Raw genomic sequence first — 18617 nt, 5'->3', positions numbered from 1 at the left:
TTACAAAAATCCAAATCTACATCCTTAATGGAGGTGTTATTACAGTAATACACAGGATTTCGTCCAAGAAACAATTTATTCATGTGAAAAACAATTAGTGCAACACTAACATATAATAAATTGATTAGGAAGTAAAAAGGCAACAATCAACAAAATTACAACTTGGAATGTTCAAAACCTTACATACCACAGAAGCACCAACTCGATTTTTTTAATTTATACCTAGGTTTTCTACAATATTTCCTAATCTAGAGAAAATATATGGACTGCGAAATACAACCAAAGATACCAAAATATTGCTGCATTTGGCCTGCACCAAGGGCGGCTGGGCTATGTTGAGATGGCCATATGTGAATCAATGAAATTTTAGGGCATCTTGGGCTGGGCTGGGAGCCTGGGACAGAGTACCTAGGGCTGTCAACAAAGCAGGACGAGATGGCTGGAGCTTGAATTGCTGAGGACTGGGGATAAATATTCTTTACCCGGATGCGGGACAAATAGGCTGTTCTTCGAGGGAAAGATGGATCTGGCTGAAGAAGTGAGAGATACAATTTTGAAGATTAGACTAAAAAATAAGAGAGAGAAAGACCTCTGAGAACAGAAAATATGACTGAGATAAAGCCATAAAGGAGAGGGGACTCTTCTATGAGGAAGTGAGAGAGAATAATGTGGGAAAGAAAAAATAATCGGGGGTTAACAGGAAAGAAAGCAAAACTTAAAAATTTTATACAAAAGAGTTTGCTGATGTGGAAAATTGTGAGAGCTACAAAGCTGATGTGTCATTATACAAAGAGGTCAACAAAAAGTCAAACATCTTTGGTTTTAGATTATTTATAGATTTATAAATATATTCTATAATTATATTTTAGGGGGCCTTAGGCCATTGCCTAAATGGCCTAATGGTTGAGCCGCCCCTAACTTTTAGTGTAAAACTAAGTAATTCGTTATAGGCATATATACATATATCTTCCAAAAAGAACAAACAAATTCACATACACGCAGGTATACATGTAATTAAAAATGAAAAAAGAAAGACTAACAATACAACTCCTTACTGTTTTCATTATAGTAAATCAATCCAAGATGCTACACCCTACAAGTACTGGGTCCCTACACACCACAAAGATATTAGAAGACCTCTCTCCTGCACCCCTATGGTTGTGACTGAGTATGCAAAGCAACCAAATAATCAACCATTCCACAAAGACCATATCCACCCTTTCAGGATAACCACTTAAACCTGTAATCAATTTTTTCTTGACTAACCAGATGTACAAATGAGATGTTAACGAATAAACCTTGTCTATAGATATATCTCTATGAAAATTTATTTTACTCAATGACTATAACTTCATCTACTTTCTACTGCTACTCAAACTGCAGGCTCACGAAACACAGGTTTCTCCAGTTTTGCTGCAACAATGCATAAATTACAGAGCCCACAAACACAACATACATTGACCTATTTTGGTTCCTTCTGACCTTTGTGAAAGCACCACATTTTAAGCAAAGGATGCCCTAAATCCTGGCAACTTAGCATTTGATAATTCTTTTCTCTTTATTTTACAATTGCTTTTATAGTGTTCTCTTATAAGTTATAATAATCCTAAAGCTGCAGCATCTTAGTGTCACATGATTGAGAAAGGGTATTTTCCCCAGACTAATTCAGTATATATATATATTGATAGGTAATAAAAAAAAATTAATAAAAAATTTGAAATAAGTACATTGGCATTATACTATCAGCTCAACAAGCTAAGATCTACAATTGACTAATTCAGTATATATACTCAAAAGGGAAAAAAAACCCAAAAAAGCAAAAGAGAGAAGGAAAGAAAAGGATTTATAAGGCACATTATATATAAATTTAGGAGTCAAGATCACAAACTAACAAAAGTGGCAGTTAAGAGTTACCAAACAACTTCTCCTTTGTCAATTTATCCTCATTCATGAAGAAAAGATTAGAGAAAATTCTGCCAAGGGAGAGTCAGAAGTAGTGAGATGAACACAGCAGGGAATCATTTACCCAATGATTCCAAATGTCAATTAAGTTGGAGCAATATATCATCTAGATCATCATGTCAGTCATGCTTTATCTGTAAAATCTTTGCCAGTGAATATTTTACAGACGTAAAAAGACACATACAATTCACAATGTCCTGTTCCTTCTTAGAACACCAGACGCAAACCAAATAACTAATGTGCAACAACTCATATTTGTAAGACAACAAAAGAATTAAAGGCATACCTCTAGTCCTGATTGTTCAAGCATTCTAATGAGAAAATTATTAATTAAAATAAATCCTATGTGGGCCACATATTTCAAAATATTTACCAAGTTATCAAACATAGATGCCAAATTTTAAGAAAATTTAGAGTTGGAAGAATTAACTCAGAGAAACAACTCTTTGATTACAGGTTGCAGATGACCGCACTTTTATGATTAAGATGATTTCTCCAAAGAATGAAATGAAAGAATAAATGAAATACTCCGCATCCCTATGTATCAAATGATGAACAAATTGATGGAGTGTAATACAGATATATGGCATTACAGCTTCAATTTCACCTCATGAGAGTACCACATAAGCAATTATATGATTGTGCATGTGGTATGTACACACGTAACATACGCATGTATACAGAATTTGTCACACCTATATGTGAAACGGGAATGAGGTCAACAAGTAAGTTTCATTAGAGGGGATATTTGTTTGAACCCTGAATGTCTTGTTGGGAACACCAGTAATGCTAGTTGAGCTACAAGGTTCTTGGTGCATTGCATGAACATCCTTAATGTTACCAAAGTAATCAAAGATAGATGGCAGAATACCCAATTTTCACACAACCAAAGTTTATTATTTGACCCAAACTAATCATACACAAACCCTCCAACAGTAACACAACAACATCCTTAATTAACAGTGTATGAAATCCTCATGTTCCCACGAAATCACAAATACCCAGAAGCGTATTAGCCCCCAAAATAGCATTACCAATACAAACATAGACACCCATTTCATATATAAAGCATATAAACAAGCTCCGGGATAGGATTCAAGAAACTACGCGACCAACAACGGGGTACTTAGCTTCGAACTTCTTCTCCCAGTCGTTGAGGACTCCGATCTCCTTGTCGGAGAGGCCATCGAGAGAGGGTGTCACGTCCTCGTCGTTCTTGCTCATCTTGGCCAGAGCTCTGCTGGCGTCTTTGCCGGCGAACATGGCGTAGGGACCTCCGGGGCCGTAGAACGACTTGCCGTTCGTGACATCGAATATGCGACCCTTCACAGCCACGTAGAGGGGCTTTGATGCGTCCGTACCATTGTATTGGGAGAGCTGTTGGGGTGTCAAATCCATTGCTCTGCGATTGAGTTTAGATTTTCTGAGAGACTGTTATGAGTGGCACAGACTATAAAGAAAGATATTAGATATTGGGAGTGGAACGGTGAGTGTGAGTGGAAAAGGGTCTATTTAGAGCAATTGCATAAGTTAGTGTATAAGTGTGTATAATAAAAGAAGTGGTCAAATTTATATATTTTTGATAAAAAATAGCCCACATCAGTTAGTGTAAAAGTGTGTATATTTTATATTTTCGTTCAAATTGCTATAGTACCGTGTAAATATACACGGTTAGAGCATCCACACCAGCTCTTTCATTTTACACATTCATTTTTACACTAAAAACCCACTTTTTCTATTTTACACATTTAATTTTACAAAACTTCCACATCAGTTCATCTATCCTACCACCCTTTTTAATTTAATAATTAATTTTCTTTAATATTTTATTATTTTCCCCCAACTACCTCTTAAATTACCGCTCTCTCTCTTTCCCAGCTCATTTCTCACTTTTGCTCTCTCTCTCTAAACCCATCTCTCAGACTCTCCCTCTCCCTCTCCATCAACTACCTCTCCGATCACCAGCTCAGATCACCATCCGCGAGTCCGATTGGCGAGCTCAGATCACCATCCGCGAGCTCCAATCGCGATCTGCGAGCTTCGATCGGCGATCTGCAAGCTTCGATCGGCGATCTACGAGCTCCGATCGCGATCTGCGAGCTCCGATCGCCGATCTGCGAGCTCCAATCGCCGATCCGCCAGCTCCGATCGCGATCCGCCAGCTCCGATCCAGCGTCCGCAAGCTCCGATCCACGGCAAGACCCATGAGCTCCGACCAGTCAAGCACTGATCCGTGTTTGTTTGTGTATGTCTGTGTTTTTTTTTTTTTTTAGCAAAGTATATCTCTGTATATTCTGTGTTGAGAAAAAGATGAGAGAATGAGGCTGTTGAAAACGGATCAGAGAGAGAAAAAACGGAGCGAAGAAGAAATGATAAAATATTGTATAAACGAGCTACAGTAACCGTGTAAATATACACGGTACTGTAGCTCAGGGATGGTTTTACACTATTTTACCCAGTTTTAGCTCCACTGATGTAGCTCAAAATGTGTAAAATTGAAAAAATTTTGCATTATACATGATTATCCACCCACTGATGTGGATGCTTTTACTGTAGCGGTGTAAAATATTATTTTATATTTTTTTTTCTCACCTCTCACCTCTCACTTCTCTTCTTTCTCCATCTGACTTCTCTCTCTCCCTCTCCCTCTCCCTCTGAACGGGACAAAACCCATCAACCACCGAGCATCGACCATTGTCCAACCACCACCACAACAACACCACCCACCACCGCAATAGCACCACCCACCTCCGCAACCTAGCAACACCCACCATCACCACCACAGCCAATCACAACACCTTATAACACAAAATTGACCCAAAAATTAACAGAAAATTAAACTAAAATCAACAAAAAAATCAACCCAAAATAAACAAAAACAGAAACCAAATTCAAAGGAAACCCAGAAAACCCGCTTTGCCTCAACCCAGAAACAGAGGACGGAGCTCGGATCGGATCGGAGCTCGGTTAGATTGAGAAACAAAGGACGGAGCTCGGATCGGATTGGATCTGGATTAGATCGAGAAACAGAGGACGGAGCTCAGTTAGATTGAGAAACAGAGGACGGAGCTCGGTCAGATTGAGAAATAGAGGACGGAGCTGGATCGGATCGAGAAACAGAGGACGGAGCTGGATCGGGTCGAGAAACAGAGGATCGGAGCTCGGTCAGATTGAGAAACAGAGGACGGAGCTCGTGGATCGGAGAGTTGATCGAGAGGGAGGGTTGATTTGAAATGGAGAGAGAGAGAGAGAGAGAGAGAGAGAGAGAGAGAGATGAATCAGAAATGAACAGAAGGAGAAGAGAGTGCGCGCGTATAAGATTAGGTAGTTGAGATAAATAATAAAAAATGGTGAGAAAATTGATTATTTAATTAATAGATGTAGTAGAATAAATGAACTGATGTGGGTGATTTGTAAAAATAAATGTGTAAAATCTTAAAAGTAGGTTTTTTGTGTAAAATAGACGGAATTTTTACATGAGCTTGTGGGGAGTAAAAGGACCCAAATGGGCATATGGGCCTTTGGACTGTAGCATGGAGAGCGCACACTCCCGGGGTTAAAGCTCTACGAATTGGCCCGTACTCTCAGAGATGCGAGGGTACGGCGGGCGAGCTTCTCCTCGAATAGATCCAAGAGAGCCCAAGACTTCATTATGAAAGTCAAGGCACAACTCTGGAAAGACTAATGGTTAAAGGGGGACACCCTAAACCTTCTAGATGTGCCAGTGTTAAGGAAAATATCAAGGGCAAATGCTGCCACCTCCGCATTAAAGGCTTTGCACCTACCTCCCTGGCCGCATTAATGGGGAAGTGACTCCTGAGCAGTAGGGCTCAAACTTCTAGTCATTGTCCAAAAGGTATTAGGGGAGGAAGTATTTAAGGGGGGTGAAGGCCAAAGAGTAGGGGGATCGCAAACAAAGAAAGAAACTAAGAATTGTAACGTTTAAGTAAGAAATAGAAATAATACAGAAGTAGTCCTCGGCTTACGTCCAAGGAGGCCTAATTTACAATTATCTTTTGTTATTTACATGTGTTTGTAACTCTTAGTCCGTTATCAAGTTCTCAGCACTTCTAATCTAGGTTTCAAGCCCACGCTCTACAAATTTTTTTGTCTAAGGCTCATTGGGCCTGAGCCCGAAGTTGTCTTTGGGTCCAGGTGCAATTGTGCACTTACAATTGGCGCCGTCTGTGGGAATCTAGTCTAGAAGGAGTTGGGATACTATGGTAGGCCTGGGTTCTCACCATGCGGAGTCACAGGGATCACAACCGGAGGATCTTTTCGAGCGTCTTGAGCGTCGAAGGAATCGTGAAGGAAGTGTCCATACAGAATACCCCGGGGCTAGCCATACTCATGGTGGGGGTAGCACCACCCATGGGGATGGTGCTAAAGCCATGCAGAAGGAGATTAATCGTTTGAAGAGAAAGTTACGCCGCGCCAGACGCAGGTCTTCACCGTCCTCATCTAATCCTTCCTCAGAGGAGGTACGGGGAGGTAGCTACAGCTCAAGGTCATGCTCACCCACCAGTGTAATGTCCTCTAGTGAGGAGGACGACCAGCCAGCTCGCAGACGTAAGAAGCTTCCTTCTAGGGGCTTAGGGAACGATGCTATGAGTCGGGCGTTGCACCAACTCTCCAAATCTCCGTTTTCACGGAGGATTGAGAAAGGGAGGCTTCCCAGGAGGTTTACTTAACCCACATTTACCATCTACAATGGCCGGACTGATCCGGTGGAGCACGTGAGTCACTTTAACCAGAGGATGGCGGTGCACTCTCACAACGAGCCCTTGATGTGTAAAGTTTTCCCCTCTAGCTTGGGACCTGTTGCTATGAGGTGGTTCAACGGCCTTAAATCGGGGTCTATAGGTTCGTTTGGAGAGGTTACTAGAGCATTCGCTTCGCGGTTCATTACGTGTAGCAGAGTACCTCGGCCATTGGACTCGCTGTTATCCATGACCATGAGGGAAGGGGAGACGTTGAAAGCATACTCCGACCGTTACTGGGAGATGTTTAATGAAATAGATGGCGACTTTGATGAGGTGGCGCTCAATACCTTTAAGGTAGGTCTTCCTGCGATCACGACTGAGAAAGTCTTTGACTAAAAAGCCCGTCCGCGGCGTACGTCGCCTCGTAGGGTTGTATTGACGAGTACAAGAGAGTGGAGGAAGACCAACGACAAGGAAAGGGTAAGGAGAAGGTTATCTGCGGGGAGAGAAGGGATTTCGGGTCGGATAGGTACCACAATAACAAGCCGAGGGAGAGATTACGTTGGGCGATCGGCTCGGCGGCACCTCGGGCCATGAACACGTATTCGAGAACCGGTACATCGATTCTTGGAGAAAGTTCGTAAGGAGCCCTTCTTCGGGTGGCCTAGCAAGATGGCGGAGATCCCACAAAGAGGAATCGAACCTCTTTTGCCAATACCATCGGGATGTGGGCCACACTACCGAGAATTGTCGGACCCTTTGGAACCACTTGGAGCGGCTTGTCGATGAAGGAAAGGCGGCCGCACTTATGCCAACCTAGCGGGCGGGGCGGTCAATCGCTCGAACAATCGGAGGGAATAATTCATCTCGGCGGCGTTAGGAACAATTAATGTTATTTTGCTGCACACAGCGGAGCCGGCTCGGGTCCCGCCGGGGTGATGGCCGGTTTCACATCCTCGGGCGAGGAGTCGGGGCTGCGGAGCAGAGGTTGAAGCTAAATTTGCCGTCTTGGGATTTTTCGAGGAGGATAAGGTAGGGACTATCCAACCCCATGACGATGCTCTTGTAGTTACGCTTAGGATAGGGAACTATGATGTGAGGAGGGTGATGATAGATCGGGGCGGCGGTACGGATATCATGTACCACGATCTATTTATGGGGTTAAGATTGAAGGTAGGAAGATCTTACTCCTTATGACTCGCCACTTATAAGCTTCGAAGGGAGAGCCGTTGTGCGAAGGGACGAATCCGTTGCCGTTCAATCCGGCTCGAAACGGTTGAGGTGGATTTCATTGTAGTTGACGCGTACTCCCCGTATACGGCCATCCTCGCCGAGGCCATGGGCGCACGCTCTTGTTGTCTCCTCTACCTTGCATGTTAAGGTTAAGTTCCCCTCGAGGGAATGTGTTGAAGAGGTCTTCGGCGCCACGATCGGTGGCCGGGCAATGCATATCGAGCGCCGGAGTCTTTGCACCGGACGGAAGCCGAGTCTTTGGCTCGATCACCGAAGACTTATAGCGGTTAATAGCTCTGATGCACTGGAATGGTGACGGGGAGAGGAGGCTCGTTGTGAGGAGTTAGAGAAGTTTCGATAGCCGATGATCAAAGAGGTTCTTCCAAGTCGGCATACGTTTGCCACACCAAGAGAAGATGGAGTTGTTGGAATTTTTGAAGGACAATATTGATGTTTTTGCGTGGGACCCTTATGAGGCTCCAGGCGTAGATCCGAACTTCATTTGTCATCGTTTGAATGTCAACCACTTTGCCATTGTGCCGAGAAGGCGACCACCTCGGCGTTCTTCCAAAGAGCATGCCGAGGCTGTAAAGAAAGAGGTGCTCGAAACTCAAGAGGGGGGGCTATTAAAGAAGTTTTCTACCCCGAATGGTTGGCGCATACGGTTGTGGTTAAAAGAAGAATGGAACGTGGAGAGTATGTGTGGACTTCACGGATTTGAACAAGGCCTGCCCCAAGGATTCGTTCCCAATGCCGCGTATTGATCAGGCGGTGGATGCCAGCTGTCGGACATCCTCGAATGAGTTTTTTGGACGCCTTCCGGGGTTACCATCGGATTCCACTAGCATTGGAGGATCGGGAGAAAGCTTGCTTTCATTACTCCAACGGGGAACTACCACTTTATAAGGTCATGCCATTCGGTTTGAAGAATGCGGGGCTACCTACCAAAGAATGATGACTAGAATGTTTGAACGGCAACTAGGGAAGACCATTGAGGTGTATGTAGATGATATGGTGGTGAAGAGCAAAACAATACCTTCACACGTCAAAGATCTAGCCAACACCTTCCGAGGTGCTAAGAAAGTACAAGTTTGCGCCTTAACGCCTCGAAAGTGCTCTTTTGGCGTGGGGTCGGAGAAGTTTTTGGGATACATGATTACTCACGAGAGGCATAGAGGTGAACCCGGCGCGAGGTTCGAAGGCTATTCAGGATTTGCAGCCGCCTTGGAACCCAAACGAGATCCAGAAATTGACCGGAATGATTGCTGCATTGAATAGGTTTATCTCTCGGTTAGCTAACCGATGCCGTCCTTTCTTCCAATTGTTGAATAAATGGAAAGGGTTTCAATGGACCGAGAATTTGCGTGTTAGCTTTCCGAGCGGCTTAAGCAATATCTTTCTCGGCCACCCATCTTGTCTCGCCCGAGGCGGACGAGGTCTTGTTTGCTTATCTGGCGGTGGCCGTCCACGCGGTCGGCTGGTCCTTATAAGGAATGAAAGCGGGGTGCAAAGACCGGTTCTACTACGTTAGTAAGTCTTTGAATGAGGCGAGGTGCGCTATACGCTCTTGGAGAAAGCGCTTCGGCCATAGTTCACGCCACGCGCAAGCTTCCTCATTATTTCCGGTCTCACCTTGTAGTGGTTCGACCCGATTGCCTCTCAAGGCGGTGTTACGCGGCGCCGATTACCTGCAGTAGGGTGGCAAAGTAGGGAACCATTTTAGGAGCTTTTGACGTTAAATACAAGCCTCGCACCTCGGTGAAGGGCCGAGGTCCTCGGCCGGCTTGGTGGCGAGTTTGCGAACCATTGCTAGAAGAAACTCTAAAAGAAGCCCACATGGATGGAAAATCAGTTGGTGTGATCACAGTCGCAGTGCCTTCGACTTGGAAAATGTATGTGGATGGGGCAGCTAATCAGAGAGGGTCTGGTGTCGGACTTGTTCTGATATCCCCTAAGGGAATTATCTTCGAAAAATCTCTAAGGCTGTCATTCTCGGCTACTAATAATGAAGCCAAGTATGAAGCAGTCTTGGTGGACATGAACATGTTACATAAGATGGGTGGAAGGGAAGTCCATGCGTTCTCGGACTCTCAGTTAGTGGTCGGCCAGGTCACGGGGACCATAGAGGCTAGGGACCCAAGAATGCAAGAATACTTGGCCCAGGTCAAGCGTCAGCAGGCAGAATTTGACTCCTTCGTCTTAGCTCACATCTTTAGAAGTGGAAACACCCATGCCGATTCTTTGGCTACGTTAGCAACGTCCTCGGCTCAGGGTTTGCCCAGGATTATCCTTGTGGAGGGTTTGCTAGAGCCAACTCTTACCCCCGCCAAGGCGGCCCGCATCCATCTAATAAGGCCTGGACCTAGTTGGATTGACCCGGTCATATCTTTTCTTAGGAATGATATCCTTCCTGAAGACAAGTCTGAAGCAGATAAGATACGTCGAAAGGCGCCACGTTTTTTATTGTCCGAGGACTAGAAACTGTACAAACGATCCTTCTCAGGACCGTACTTGTTGTGTGTGCACCCTGAATCAACGGAAGCACTTTTGGAGGAACTGCATGAAGGGATTTGTGGAAGCCACACTGGGGGAAGGTCCTTAGCCCATAGGGCCCTGACTCAGGGTTATTGGTGGCCCAATATGCGAGAGAGAGGCTCGGGACTATGCCGAGAAAATGTGATCAATGCCGAGGTTCGCCCCTAATATTCATCAACGCTTTGGAGGGGTTCTCGACCCTCTCTCCGGTCCTTGGCCTTTTGCGCAGTGGGGATTGGACATAGTGGGGCCATTTTCGAGAGCTGCAGGAAACAAAAGATGGCTTCTCGTGGGGACAGACTATTTCACTAAATGGGTTGAGGCCGAACCCTTAGCAAATATCAGAGACGTTGACTCCAAGAAGTTTGTCTGGAAAAACATCGTCACTAGATTCGGTATACCACACACACTCGTCTCAGACAATGGCGTTCAGTTCGACTGTAAGGCTTTTAAGAAGTATTGTGGTGATATGGGCATCATAAATAGATACTCCACCCTAGCTTATCCTCAGGGAAATGGGCAAGCCGAGGCCGTTAACAAGGTCATAGTCAGTGGGCTCAAGAAAAGGTTAGACGATGCGAAAGGCAGATGGGTAGAAGACCTCCCATATGTTTTGTGGGCGTATCGGACCATACCGCGCAGGTCCACGGGAGAAACGCCATTCTCTATGACTTATGGAGCCGAGGCAGTGATACCTCTAGAATCTGGTTTTCCCACTCTCAAGACGAGTTCTTTTAGCCCGAAAAATAACGATGGACTCCTGGAGAAAGGTCTTGATTTAATTGAGGAACGACGCGAGGCAGCTATGGTCCAAATGGCTTATTACCAACAGAAGCTAAAACGGGGATATGATGCTCACGTGAAGCTAAGGCCGCTTGCGCCTGGTGATCTTGTACTAAGAAAAGTTGTGGGCACTTCTAAGAACCCAGCTTGGGGTAAGTTAGGACCAAACTGGGAAGGCCTCTATCGCATTGTTTCAGTAGCAGGCATAGGGTCGTATCGACTAGCAGACCTAGATGAAAGAATTGTACCACGCTCATGGAATGTAAATAACCTTAGAAGGTATTATTATTAATAAAACGTGCTTTTGTTGGTTAACATTTCAAAGTTATAAGTACCTCTGGCGTTTGCAGTTACCGTTCTTGAGAATCAAACAGAAACTTGGTTAAGTGTAGTCCTCGGACCACAAACCTTGTGGAAATTGATATCTTATCATTTGTTAAACAGAACCTTAGTTATGCCAGGTCCTCGGACCTCCTACTTTGGGGAAATTAACATTTGAAGTTACTATTCTTAAGAATCAAACAGAAACTTGGTTAAGTGTAGTCCTCGGACCACAAACCTTGTGAAAATTGATATCTTATCATTTGTTAAACAGAGCCTTAGTTATGCCGGGTCCTCGGACTTCCTACTTTGGGGAAATTAACATTTGAAGTTACTATTCTTAAGAATCAAACAGAAACTTGGTTAAGTGTAGTCCTCGGACCACAAACCTTGTGGAAATTGATATCTTATCATTTGTTAAAAGCAGAACACTTAGTTATGCCGGGTCCTCAGACCTCCTACTTTGGGGAAATTAACATTTGAAGTTACTATTCTTAAGAATCAAACAGAAACTTGGTTAAGTGTAGTCCTCGGACCACAAACCTTGTGGAAATTGATATCTTATCATTTGTTAAACAGAACCTTAGTTATGCCGGGTCCTCAGACCTCCTACTTTTGGGAAATTAACATTTGAAGTTACTATTCTTAAGAATCAAACAGAAACTTGGTTAAGTGTAGTCCTCGGACCACAAACCTTGTGGAAATTGATATCTTATCATTTGTCAAACAGAACCTTAGTTATGCCAGGTCCTCAGACCTCCTACTTTGGGAAAATTAACACTTGAAGTTACTATTCTTAAGAATCAAACAGAAACTTGGTTAAGTGTAGTCCTCGAACCACAAACCTTGTGGAAATTGATATCTTATCATTTGTTAAACAGAACCTTAGTTATCTTTGGGTCCTCGGACCTCACTACTTTAGGGGAAATTAACATTTGAAGTTACTATTCTTAAGAATCGAAACGAAACTTGGTTAAGTATAGTCCTCGGACCCTGAGCCTTGTCGCTTGTTCTTAATATCTTGTCATAGTTCTTATTCTTATTACACGTTTTATGAAAATCATTATCTCACCATTCATTAATTTGGATCTCAAGTTCCTCATTTTTAAGTGTTAAACAAATTTTTGTAAGGAATGGTCTTCGGACCTTACATCCTACTGAAAGCAATATGTCAGATTACAAAGGTTTAACCATCATGTGAGTTGTCTAGCTGTGACATTATTTAATATCTAAATTAAGTTATGTGGGTTGTTTTGAAGTCATAGTGGTTTGCATGGTGGAATTATACTTATTTATTTTGTTTTCCCTTTAACTATTTGTTATTGAAAACTTTCATGGCAAGTACAAAAAGAATAAAGTAAAACAAAGACAACATGAACGAAAGTTGAATAAAAATTTTCTTAATTAATTATATACAAAAAAGGGGAGGAGTACAAAAGGTTCTATCCTAGGCCTTAAGCTTGTGCGGGGGGTCTTGGAGGGAGGCTGTGCCCGACCTCGGTACTCTTCAACTCCGGTTCAAAGGTGGACAAAACTTGCTTCCCTTTGTACGCATTGAAGGAACGAGGAGCTCTATGTCTTGAACTTGCTCCTTCTCGGCGCCATCACACTTGTCCTTCTCTTTATAGGAACCTTCGGGTTACGTAGGATCAGTACAAGTTCTTGCACCACGGGGAGGAAGGGCGAGAAGCGGCAACGCGGGAGGGTCTTCAATTTCTGTGTGTGGGGAAGCCAAATGTTCTCGGGCTTCCTCGGCTCGGAAGCTTGAGGAACCCCGAGTTGCATTCATGGCCTCTCCCCGGACACCGGTGACGATACTCTCGGCACGAGGCCGCAAAGCCTCTGTCGAGTTTGTTCTTGCGTTCGGTCACCCCTCTTGATAGGCGGCCTTCGCCGTGGCCTCCGGTGCGTGCTTGTGGGCGCGAGCCTCCTCCTTTGCCCGCGTAAGCTCCTTTTCCAAGTCGGGCGTGCACGGTGGACTTGGGCGAGCTCGTCATCCTTTTGACGGAGAAGCTTACGCTGCCACTCCACTTGGGTTTCCATCGTCTTGGTGGCCTTGTCACCATCTCTTTCTCTTTTCAAGTCGGCCGGTTGACGTGAGTTTCCCATTCTGCGCTAGGGCACTGGCTTAGAGACTTTTCGCCTCTTGCCTTAGCTCTTGCTCCATCCCAACGCGCTTCCGAGAATCATCCACGAACTTCTCGGCATGGGCACTTCTTGGATGGTTGCAAAAATGTTAGGAGGTTAAATACGGTAAAGTGTTTACAAATTAAATATAAAGTACAATTGCAAGGGGGAACTTACCGAGCTAAACCCACTTTTTAATGAAAGGAACATTGCGGCTGGCCCATTTTCTCCAAGGATTCCATATCCTTGGGCGGCGAAAGGACGCTCCAACACCTCGGCTAAATGGTGGGTGTGGCCTTGTTGGATTGCCCTGATGCTGGAGTGGCAGGGAATTGGTGCGCCGTCTAATCGCAAGTCAGGGTACCAGGTAGCTGGTGCTCGGCGCACCTCGGCGACGTCCCTGATCTCCCCGCTTTCAACTGAGCGGGCGTGCCCTTTACTCTTGTCCAGCTTCTGCTGCTGGGCTGGCAGTGGCTGCTGTTTCAGCTTCTTTGGCTTCTCGCCACCAGCCCCCTCGGCATCCACCTTTCTTTTCTTCTTAAAATCGTCGGTGGGAGGTTTGGGCTCGGCTGGAGGAGGAGGTGGTGGCAAGGCAGGAGGAACTTGGGACCCCCTCGTCCCCTTTTTCGCCACTCTTGCGCCTTTCGCTGTCATAAAGTCCTTCAGCTCGTCCATCTCTTCTTCAAGGGAGCTGTCGTCTGGACGCGCTATCACAAAACCTTCGATCCCAGAGGCCTCAGCTGCTTCTTCTTCCTTGTCGGAAAGGATAACAAACGGGTTTCCGCGAGGTCGTGGGGAGTCCTCGAGTCGAAACTGGTCTATCTCCTCGTTCAATGTGTTCGAAGAAGACACTCGCTTCTCTGGGATAGCAATTGCCTGAGAGTGCACGGCGAGTGGGATGGCCGCGATGGGCTGTGTGTACAATACGGTGTGAGGGGCGTCAAGGATGTCGTGATCGGCCAAAAAGTGAGGTCTGGCTATGTGGATTCTCCTACGCCTTCGGTCACCCGCGATTATCGCGTTCTCGATCTCTTGGAAGTCCGAGGAGACAGGATCGTACCCCAGAATCAAGTGGGCCGCCCTAAGTTGTAAGTCTTTGCTGACGAACACCTCGGAGCGTAGCATTCTATTCAAATCTGCAACGTTGCAGTGGCTCAAGCGTGGGCGTACGTTTTGCTTATCTACAAAGAAAAACATCCAGATAAACAAACACGGTCAGATGCGTAGAACATATAATGAATTAAAGGTAAACGCTCAAGTAAATGCGAATACACATTCCTAGATGATTTAGGGAGTTATGGGATGGGAAGTTAAATCCTAAAGGTGTCGTACATGGATCTCCCCACTCAACTGGGCAGTGGGGGCCGTCGTGCCAGTTGCTAGAGACGATGAGGTAGTCATCTTTCATGCCTTTATTGGATTTGGGCAAACAGGAGATCAACCTAACTACGCTGGAGCGGGATTTGATGTAGTAACCTACTCTAGTGAGTTTGTGGCATTCGTACATAAAGACGACATCATGCCAGGTGAGGTTCAGGCCCATTTGCTCGTTTAGAGCGTCGATGCTACCCAAAACTCTAAAAACGTTTGGGGCGCATTGATCAGGACACAACCGGTGGTTGCGGAGGTACTCCCTGGTTACAGGCTTCATTGGGAGGGTCATCCCACCTTCTACGAAGGCTACCATTGGGATGATAACCTCTCCAGCCTTCCTAGAACCGGCCACGGCTTCCACGGGCGATATTCTAAACCTACGTCGGCAGGGAATACGATACTTGGCTCTAAAGCCTTCCATCCCCGGCGGCGGTATCAACTAGACATTTAAACTTTCCCATCGAAAGGAACGAAAAACTAAGTTCTAAGAGGGAGAACCGTTATAAGGGGAGCGGGGACAGTCGAGGAGAAGGGTTAGAGAAAGAAATGAGAACTTACAAATTTCAAGTTGTGCAAATTTCCACGGATTTACGCAGACAAAAGGCGATTCTTGATGTTTTGATGGGATTAGCCTGCGGAGAAATAAATGAAGGCGCGGGTTCCGAAGCGTCACGATGTGCGGGAAGCGGCCTCGAAAATTGTATTTGTCCCGCCCAAATTTTTATGAAGTAACAAGGACCGTTGGATGCTCATCTCGCGTTGAATGTGGGGGACAAGGTATAACTTACGGTAATAAATGCGCGCGTTTTTGAAAATAAAACCGCCGGTGGCATCCTACGGAACGCGAAACGGTCTTCACACGTGTAGTTATTTACGAACGTGTGGGGAAAGTTTTGTTGGATCAAAACCCTATTTTTCTCCTCGGATGAGGAAAAATAGAGTTTTGAAGGGCTATTAATGGGGAGTAAAAGGACCCAAATGGGCATATGGGCCTTTAATTTGTATAGCATGGAGGGCCGACTGCTCCGGAATTAAACTCTACGAATTAGCCCGTACGGCCGAGGATGCGAGGGTACGGTAGGGCGAGCTTCTCTTCGGACGAGATCAAGAGAACTCAAGACTTCATTATGAAGGTCAAGGCACGACTACGGAAAGACTAATGGTTAAAGGGGACACACGAGCCTTCTAGATGCACCGGTGTTAAAGAAAATATCAAGGGCAAATGCTTCACCTCCGCATTAAAGGCTTTGCACCTACCTCCCTGACGCATTGATGGGGAAGTGACCCACGAACGGTAGAGTGAAACTTAGTCAACTTGTCCAAAAAGTATTAGGGGAGGAGGAAGTATTTAAGGGGGTGGAGGCCGGAGAGAAGGGGATCGGCAACAAAGAAAGAAACTAAGAATTGTAACTTTTAAGTAAGAAATAGAAATAATACGAAGTAGTCCTGCAAGCTTACGTCCAAGGAGGCCTAATTTACAATTATCTTTTGTTATTTACATGTGTTTGTAACTCTTAGTCCGTTATCAAGTTCTCAGCACTTCTAATCTAGGTTTCAAGCCCACGCTCTACAAATTTTTTTGTCTAAGGCTCATTGGGCCTGAGCCCATAGTTGTCTTTGGGTCCAGGTGCAATTGTGCACTTACAGAACTGATGTGGTTGCTTTTACAGTATTTATTTAAGTAAAATTTCATTTTTTTTTCTTAATTTTTTTAGTAGATTAATATTTGGTCAATATTGCCGTTTATCTCAAAAAAAAAAAAAAAAAGAAGTCAATATTAAAACTTAAAAGTGCTTTTATTTCCTTTCTGGGGGTTTTCTTTTAAAATATTTAAATAGTTTGTAGATAATTTTTTTTTATAATAAATCTAGTGGCAAAATTTTTAATATGTTTTTTTTTTTTTTAAATAGTTAACATGACTTGTTATAAAATAACATAAGTTGTAATTGTAGATCATGAGAGTGATAACAACAATGATGAAAAGAAGTTGAAAAAAAAAAAAATATTGCTAAGCATTATCCAATGAATTAAATTAGAAAGTAAATTCAATAAGACGGGTGTAAAAAAAAAAAGAATTTTTACATCTTCCAATGATGTTGTGCCACATCAGATTTCTACAATCAAAATCACATTTTCATAAAAAAAAACACTTACGAACTTTTATAAATGCTGGCTTTTCTTGCCTGTCTATGTTGACATGCTGTTGGCCACTTGTTTGAAAGAAGTACTATTTCTGTAAATTTTTACACAACAAATCTTAAGTGATAACTTGTTATAGGTTTTTAACTTGAATTTACTATTAAAATTACTTTTTTATCCATTAGTAATAACAATTAACTACTTGCCACGTATGATTTGTTGTGAAAGTGTTGTGAAAATGTTGTAGGTATAGCATTTACCATTTGTTTGAGTCTCAATGACTTAAAATTTCTAATTGGATCAAGTTTCTCTTCTTTAATAGCTATGGAAATAGTAACCAAAAAGAAAAGGCAGCAAAACTTGGAGATTTCGCTAGTTATAAGCCTCCCAACGGTGATTCTCAAATGATTACAGCATCGTCAAAATTGTCTCCAACGACTCTTTGCCATGACCTGCTATTGCTCTTTTGCATGATGAGATTGTGTTTTGAATTTCTAAATATTTTGGTTAAATTTTTTATTTATTATCCTACCTATTTTATGAGGGTGAAATCGTGTGTGTACATTTTATTTTTCTATTGTAAAAATTTGATGTAGCACATTGGTAGTGGAGGGTATAGATAAAGCCCTTTACACTATATTCTTATTGAATTTATTCTACTGATGTATATGTCAAACTCATGAGCCTCATACATAAGGTTTTCAGGTTTAAATAGGACGATAGTTGTAAAAGTTCAATGTTGGGTTGTTAGTCCTTTTGAATTTTCTCTTTAATTGAAAATTTTGACTTTTAAGTTAGAATGCTTCATGCGTGCAAGTGCAAATGCTTTGTTGGTATAGCTTCAAATTACAAGGCATTTTTATGATGAGCAATGCTTCAAGCATAATAATTTTCACCACTTTTTTCACACCTTGTTAAGTTGACATAATATAATCAGTGGCAATATTATTGTCATATGGGATATCACTATTTGTTGTCAAATTCATTATGTATTTATACTTTTTCTTTATAATATTGGCATTTTATCTTTGTTTTGTGGTTACTAGAAATACTATGTTGGTTCGCAAAAGCTCTATTTGCTCGACTCATACACCCAAAGGGTTGCATTAAGTTGACAACTAGACTAAAATTTAGTTACACTATTATGAATGGATTCATTATAAATACGCTACCTAACTAATTTGTTGAAGATCTATTGTTGACCTCAAAATTTTGGGACTAAAACTTTATTTTTTTGATGATGCAATGAATCGTTAGTAAGTCAATCGTCTAAACGCGTAGTCGCTAGGGGTTCTTAAAGAATAAAGGACTTATAGAGTGCATTGGTATGGTTCCGGCAAAACCCTTCAAATATTAAATTAGCAATTGCATGATTCCTAATAACTCCAAAAGTATGAGAACTGAGAAATTATACATAACTTGGAGAGAAGGGAGCTTGGT

General features: G+C 43.3%; 1 protein-coding gene across 1 annotated transcript; it reads right to left on the bottom strand.

The window, feature by feature from the left end:
* Positions 1–2837: 2837 nt before the first annotated feature.
* LOC142621526 (putative steroid-binding protein 3) lies at positions 2838–3441 on the bottom strand. Its single transcript, XM_075794803.1, has one exon. It carries the CDS (start codon positions 3358–3360, stop codon positions 3058–3060), a length of 303 nt encoding a protein of 100 aa, XP_075650918.1. The 5' UTR covers positions 3361–3441; the 3' UTR covers positions 2838–3057.
* Positions 3442–18617: the final 15176 nt, after the last annotated feature.

Source organism: Castanea sativa, chromosome 1 (assembly GCF_040712315.1).
Source record: "Castanea sativa cultivar Marrone di Chiusa Pesio chromosome 1, ASM4071231v1".
Lineage (NCBI taxonomy): Eukaryota > Viridiplantae > Streptophyta > Magnoliopsida > Fagales > Fagaceae > Castanea > Castanea sativa.
Note: the sequence above shows the minus strand (reverse complement) of the source record. Positions and strands in the feature narration are given on the sequence as shown.